Here is a 7,972-nt window from a genome sequence, read left to right on the forward strand (position 1 = left end):
AGTACCTCTTTGAGGGGCAAGAATTAAAGATCCATTTATCATGGCGCGTTTTGGATGACGAATGGCGCTCCTAGTTAGCCTCGTCCTCCCTTGTCCGCCTTAACTTGATTTGTTTTTCAATTCCAGATCAAACTGTGTGAACATCTTGGTGACCACAACACAGCTCATACCTGCCCTCGCCAAGGTCCTCCTGTACGGACTGGGAGTAGTATTTCCAATTGAAAACATTTATAGCGCCACAAAAATAGGTAAGTGTGAGCTCAACTACCTGTGTGTGAATGGATTCTATGGGAGTGTGGCCATAATTACGGTGATATTACGTGTAAACAGCGCGAGACACATGGCGTGTGATTGGGTAAGGCTGCAGAAGTGGCGGACACACGAGAGGGTTGATGTTCAGGAAGAGGTCTAATCAGGCTGGGATTATTTCCTTGGAGCTCAGCCTGAACTGGGCCTCTCCTTTTCAGGTCTACATATGAAACCACTTCGGCAAATTTATGTCATTCCACTTTGACATTTTTTTCTTCTTTTCGGCCTCTCTGCTTTTTCGAATGCAAAATAAACACCAACCTTTACTTTCGTACTTGCGTTCGCGCAAAGCTCCAGCGCCTCCCTCGCTGCGGCATTTGCATGTGAGGTTGATTTAGCTAGTTAAACTCCATTTGTCCCATGTTCTGGGAGGAATAAGACACACTTAATGCTTTTCAGACTACTTTTATCTGAGCATCGATCTTATCGTATCTCCAAGCCAAGGCAAAGTGTTTACACTGCGTAATTTTGTGTAACTTATTGCGTATTTAAAGAGCCCCTCACCGGGGCTGGATCTTGGATGTGGCTTCCTTGCTTTCTGCACCAACCTAAACCTGTTTCTCCTCTCCCCAGGAAAAGAGAGCTGCTTCGAGAGAGTAATCCAGAGGTTCGGGAGGAAAGTTGTTTATGTGGTGGTGGGGGACGGCGTGGAGGAGGAGCAAGGCTCGAAAAAGGTATAAAGACTCCTGGAACTCTATAAGCACTTTTTCTTTCAAACCTTTTTTTTCTCATTACTTCAGTCCATTCCCTTAAAATGACATTGGACCAGTGAGAGAAGGATTCTCGCATTGTAATCAGCTCAATTCCCTTGACAGCTTGAATGTAAAGGGAGGCGAGATGACATAATTACACGTCCCTGCATGTGACTGTGCCGTTTCACCGTGTGTAATGCTAGACAAGTCCTCTCAGGCATGTTAGAGGGGCCGGTTCATAAATATAACATGCGTTTAAGACGCTTAAATCATTGTTAGATAAGTCGAGGATAGAACATTAGGATTGTTGTTTTCCCGTCTCTTGTTGTTCAAACCAGATTTATGTTACATCCGTCAAGCTATAAGCCACAAAGCCTGAAATGATTCATTATGTAATTAATTATCAAAGCAGCTTGTTGTTCAGACAGGTTCTAAACAGATGAAAACATGTTGGTGTGATTCTTATATTGTGCCAAGAGACTCATTCCATGTTGTCAGTTTATCATGCAAGGAATGTGAACATAGGAAGTTTAGGTTTTACATGTCAGTCCCCATTTCCTCCAAGACAAAGTGTTTGGATGTAGCACAGGGGATTTTAAAAAAGTCCTTGGCACATAGGAAACCCGGCTTGATATAAAATGCCACAGTTTTGTCAGATACAACACAAGTGTCAAAGGTGACTTTGTATGAAACCACCAAAGCAAAGTTAAACCTTTGTATACTTTAGTTTTCTTCTATCGTATCCCAGAAACAATTCCCCTCTAGTTAATAACTCGACCGAGGCAAAAGGAGATAGCATCTCTGGCTTTTAAAGTTAAAAGCAAAGACAATTTACAAAACAAAAGAAAAGAGTCTTTTAAGGGTCAGTGCAAGCTTCTCTAAGCGGAACATATGCCTGAGAGAGGCTATACCTTTGATAAGAGTCAGTAATGGTTTGTGTGTGGACGACTCTGAGCTGACAAGCTTCTTTCATTCTGGCAGAATCATATTTCCCGGTGGCCTCTCCCAGGAACAATGCCTCATTTGCAATGTTGTGTTCGGATAAGTTTGTGCAGAGGTGCTGTATATATATATATATATATATATATATATATATATATTGCGCGTTTAATAGTTATTTCCCACAAGGCTTTCTTTTTTTTTTTCCTGAGGAGCAGTAAAACATTTTGCTGCATTTTCTAATGGGGCCTTAGTTGTTTTATGTATTTTATATATTTTTATTATATTTTCCCAACAATATTAAAATATATTCTTAAAATGTATACAACTATTCAAATTAAAAGTAAAAACAAACTGCGTACAACATCTAGCTGCCAAATCATCCTGCAGAAAAAAGACAGAACAGGTAATGATGTCAAAAGAATTCCTGAAAGATCTCATGACTATCTGTCAAGGTCCATAAGTTTCTTAAAATCTTTTTATGACTAGGAAAACTCAGGTTGAGCTGACTCCACAAAAATCAAATCATGTTTTGCTTAATAAATAATTCATTACATTTATTTAAAAAAAAAAAATAAATAAATAAATAAACATTTAAAACTTTTGGAAATTATTAAAAAGGATTTAAGGTGTTTGAAAAAATGGTTTTTTTGTTTTTTTTTTTTATCGGTTACACCACATGACATTTTCTCATTTAATTAAAAATGGTCTAAACATTTTTTTAACAGTTGAAAACATTTATTTGAAATGTAGAAAAGTAATCAAAATGTAATCAGTGTAATCCCTTACATTACTTGATTAATAAAGTAGTTAAAAAATAGTTACACTACTTGTCACACCACATGACATTTCTCATTAAATTGAAAATGGTCAACATGAACAAAAAAAGAACATTTGTTTTAAACTAGATTTTTTTGAAAGCAAATAGCAGTTGAAAAGTAACCAAAAAGTACTTAAAAAGTACATTACTTTAACAAATCAATTGAAATAGTTACACTACTTATTGCCTTATAAATAGGGTAACTTGTAATCTGTAACCTATTACATTTCCAAAGTCATTGAGCTAACTTATGAAAAAATATACATTTTTTTATGATATTTACTGAGTCATCTCAATGGTATGGTGCTGCTTCAGTGGTTGTACTTCGTAAGCCCTTCCTCTTCTCAAGTCTCGTGTGATGTTACGGGCCATCGATGCTGTTCAGACGGTACTCATGGGCGTGATTGTTTTTCTAAGTCAAGTGTTCATTGCAGGTTTTGTGTTCTTTATTTTCTCTTTCATCCTCAAACAACTCTCTCTCCTTGTGTCTTTCCAGCACAACATGCCTTTCTGGAGGATCTCTAGTCACTCTGACCTCATGGCCCTGCACCACGCTCTGGACCTGGAGTACTTGTAGCACTGTGACGGCCCTGTCGCTCTGTCCCAGGCCGTGCGGGGGCCCTGCAGACCCACACCCAGCACCGTCAGCCTGCTGCGTCGCCCGAGCGTCTGCGTTCTGACAGCACCAGACCAAAAACAAAACCGTTCACACACACAACGTAGACAGAGAGCGACACGCTCAGCGTGTTGACACATGGCCGCAATTCGTCTTAACCCTAAACCTTTTTCGAAGTGGAGGAGAGTGAATTTATGGCGCTGCAGCTGCTGGCCCTGGTTACTGTGAATTGGCTTTTTTTTCTAAAGCCATCAAAATGTTTTACAGCCCTGTCTACGCGGGGGACTCGGCAAGGGTTCACACCTGTGACAAAAACTGAGCTACCGATGCCTTTGGAACTCAGCAGGACTCCGATCCCACTGCGACTTGGTGTAATGTTTTGTCTCTTTATGTCTCAACCGATGGTACAAAGACAACGTTTTCCTCGTTTCGCCAGCCCTTTGCCCTGGACGTCCTACGCATCTTATTTATAATCTTCGCGAGACTTTGCAGAGCGGCACCGGTTCTGAAAAGAGACTTGTGCCTTTTCGCATCACAAAGTACTTTGATTCCACTACACCGAGAAGTTTATGGAGAAAAAACAAAACAAAAGAAAAGGATTTTCTAAGTAATTTAAGGAAAAAAAATTAACGAAACATTATTTACATTGCAGAGACAATCGTGTACAGACTTTTTTTTTGTGTGTGTAAATTTGTAATCACTGGACTATTCCTTCCTATATTAATAAGGTACATGCTGTGGAAAGCTGTTTCATGCAAGTACGCACGTAAAGGCGTTGGCGCAGTAGCTCGTGCAAAGCCTGAAAGTGTTGATGTGTTCGAGGTTTCATTCAATAAATAAATGTAGATAAGGATTTTTTTGTGATAATTGTTTTGTCATGACCAAAAGCATGGATGTCAAGTGTCAATAATTTCGTATTTTTCTTCAGTGATGTTTTGTTTCCTCCTTTGTACGCTTTGCTCCTCAAAGGTGGTGAGAACTTGTAGAGACTTTCTCCACGATGAAATGTGACTCTTTCGGTCCGGATTTCATAGCGAATTAAATCCCAACGGTAGCTCAAACTCTAAGGAAGAACATAAGCAGCATAATAAGAATAATAATAATCCTCTGAATGTCAAGCTTCAAACTGAGTGTAAATGTCTGTATCCCCAGTACTCAGTATCTCCCGCCCGAGCTGCATCCGCGACGGGCTTTTAAGCTTAAATAGGTTTTATTATCTTTTGTACCGGCGCTAAAGCAGAAAGTCTTGTACAGCAAGTGTAATTTTGTATGAAGTAGTCTTTTTATTTTGATTGTGTCCACTTGGAAATCGCTGTAGTTGGATTTTCATGATGCATATTGGTAGTTCTAAGGTAACTGTGGACTGGAAACTCTAGCTCTTAGACTTTAAGAAAGAAAGCCACTACTCACTCACACCTACACACATATACACACACGCTCTCTCTCACAGTGGAGTTGAGAACATACATGTGCTATCGACTGTGAATTTCCCCAGCTAACTCGATCTGTTTTTAATTTTCCCTCCCGGCACATGATGATGTTCGGCTCCTGCAGGTGAGGTCGTCTTCTCTGGCCTAGTTTTTCTCACCACATTTACAATTTCACCCCTCTTATTGCATCGCCCGCCACCCCCCGTACCGGGGAATCACATTTTGCTGCTAGATCACGGTAACAGTAGATGTTTTCTAGATTGAACACACATTTTTTTTAAAGAAATGATGCAATCATAATGCAAACTGGAAATAATTTACAAAATGTTGGCCTCATTGTGAAACAGTTTGTTGTGTCTGCAAAAAGATGTGTACAGATGTTTTTGACATTTATTATTTGATTGTGTTTAAATTAATAAAACTGATTTGTGAACTGTTACACACATTTTTCCCTTTTTGGAAGTGATTGAAATGGTGGCTCTGCAATTCTGTCTGCCTTGGAGTTTGTATTTATTGACTGTTTGGTCCTGCGATCAAATACCCCCCGAATTATTTCGAAATAGCGTTTTTTTCCAATTGATGACTATCCAGAGATCATTGTATTAACATTTTACTTAAGGATACTTTATAGAAGTTATTTTATGGGATGGGAATGTAGATTTGTGTGGCCTCTTCTGTCATTTGGTGGTCTGCAATTCAGCCCCTCCGACAGATTCTCAGACAACACGTCATGTATGGCACTTTTGTTTAAAACATCATAACTGATGTAATGCCATATAAAGCTCTCAGTCCCTCTCATCTTTGTGCAAAGCAACTGTTAAAACAATATGCGGGATTTCAAAGTGTACATTCAAAATCAATATGCCCAGTTCATTTTAGACGACTAGACTAGTCTTTTTGTTATGAAGTGTCTGATCATATTCTTTACAAAGACTGAAGGAAGCTAATTTTCTGGATTCACATGAGGAGAATGAGCCGTAATCATGCTACGCAGGCACCGAAGATTTGTCAGTCGGCCGGTTTGTGTTATTCTTGGGGATAGTTGAAGGTGAAACCCTCACCTAATTGTGATTTTTCTTTGCAGCACAGCCAAATGCTTCCAATAACAGCTCCTCTCCACAAATGTTTCCCTGTGTTTTTCGAAAAAACACACCGTGCGGCCACTTGCAGTTGGGAGTTGAGTTGGTTTATATAACACATGAAAAATATTTATGAGGCTGATTTTATGAGGTGGCCAAAATGAAGATGTAACGAGAGACTGGCAGAGGAATAGAGGCGTTCCTACAAGCACTCAAAAGAACAAGCATTCATGGAATCTTATTTTACACGACTCTGTTCTTCAATATTGAAGTCAATTATGTTTTCAGATGGCATCTAAGCGATATGCCAGGGGACTTGAAGGCTGCCAGGAAGAGCAGATAGGGCTGTTATCCTTGGAATGCAAGAAGAAGGGGAAAAAAAACATCTTTTCCCACTTCTCAGCAAATGAAAGCCAACATACTGTCTGAGGCTCATTTACCAGATTGGGACAGAATGGCTTTTGTTCTCTTTTACATACAATGGGACCCCAAATATTTTAACCTCGATATAAACAATAGTAGTATTTTTAATATAAAACACTAAACTTAATTTGTAAAGGGAGATCTGTCTGCTCTAACAAAGTAGTTCCCTCACTAATTTAGCAGTTTTGTTTTTGTTGTTTTATTCTCAAAGATTAATCATACATTTACAAGTAATGACACTGTGTTTCAGTAATCCCTAAAATAAAAAAGGTTTTAAAAAATCACTTTATACTTCTATTCCAGTATTGCCTTTACAAACAGCACTGGAGTGATTTACTGCCGTAGCCCAGACACCGATTTCATGCAGATTCACACAGAAAGAGCCACTCCTGGTGTATCGTAAGTGAACTAATATTGTATTACATACATATCAAACATTAAAAACTCGTTCCGCGTGAGTTACTTTACAACCGGAGGGTCTATTAAAAGGCCCTTGTTCCCCAAAGATGCGGTAGCTAATGTGTTTCAAGCTGAGGGAGTTCACTCCGTCTTTACACCGCTGACAAGAGAGAAAGCGTGAGGCTCTAATAAAGGACTTGAAATTCACATTCCTCCCTCTTTACTCCAACAGCAACATTATGAAACTACATAAGTCAGTGGTGCCTGTCATTTCACTGCCATCGTCTTTAATTATGATGTTTGCCTATGGGAGAAGAAAAACATATTTGAAGTTATTGTTGCCTCTCTTCATGGTGGGTTTTTTGTATGTTTTTGTTTTGTTTTTGTTCGTTTCATGAGGAGTGGAAAAGCTGAGACAGTTACAAATCCAAGAATTTTTATGTATGATTTAATGATTTAAAAGTGCACTTGATTAGTTTCATTAGCTCTTATTTGTTTCTCATTAAAACTTGATTAAAGGAATATTAAACACCAGAGTAAAAGCTATTCAATTATCCCAACTGTTCTCCTCATGTTCTTCTCTGATTCAGGGATGGGACTAAATATAGCTTTCCAATATTTATAATAACAAATGTTTAGATTTTACTTTAGTTTTTGCCTTTAAAGCACTCAGATTAAAAAGATTTCTTTTTTATTTCCTCATATAACCAACTTAAATCTAATTAACGTGACATCCTAATTGATTTTGCTATGTACATACTACTATTATGTGTTCATGTATTCAAAAAACGAATATATTTGTAAGTACCTCACATCGTTTTTAGCAGTCAATCCAAAACTGCCGCACTCCCTGGACGCAGAATAATTGTGAATGCGCTATATTGTACTCTGTCACGCGACTGGTCGCTGCTGTAGTCAGGCGCACTAGTGCGGGCTCAGGATCGGCTGCTGCTTCCAGAGACAGACACTCGATTGGTCGCTACCGTGGTCAAATTTGAGCGCGTAAAAAGCTAATGTCAAGAATGTTTACTCAACAACCCCTCATTGTAAAAAAAAAAAAAAAAAAAACTCAATGGAGCTTCCCGAATCATGTGATCAATTCAGAAGGTGAGCATTTGTACACCTGTTTTATTGAGATTTCGATTAAATTTAGGGCATTTACTCCGGATGGGGGCAAACATGGCCAAATGACAGGAGCTAGGTACACGTTTTTTTCTGTTAGCATTAAATTCTATGGACATTGCAGCTTAATAATTTGTCCAAGA

The 7,972-nt window shown here is 38.8% G+C and overlaps 1 protein-coding gene across 1 annotated transcript in view; it reads left to right on the forward strand.

The window, feature by feature from the left end:
- Nucleotides 1–5,231, forward strand: part of eya1 (EYA transcriptional coactivator and phosphatase 1) — a 40,500-nt gene extending 35,269 nt beyond the window's left edge. The window contains exons 9-11 of the mRNA XM_073830551.1: nt 127–248; nt 883–983; nt 3,257–5,231. Of these exons, the coding sequence (XP_073686652.1) occupies nt 127–248; nt 883–983; nt 3,257–3,337 (304 nt within the window). The 3' untranslated portion in view covers nt 3,338–5,231. The remainder of the gene's footprint in view (nt 1–126; nt 249–882; nt 984–3,256) is intronic.
- Nucleotides 5,232–7,972: the final 2,741 nt, after the last annotated feature.

Source organism: Garra rufa, chromosome 24 (genome assembly GCF_049309525.1).
Source record: "Garra rufa chromosome 24, GarRuf1.0, whole genome shotgun sequence".
Classification (NCBI taxonomy): domain Eukaryota; kingdom Metazoa; phylum Chordata; class Actinopteri; order Cypriniformes; family Cyprinidae; genus Garra; species Garra rufa.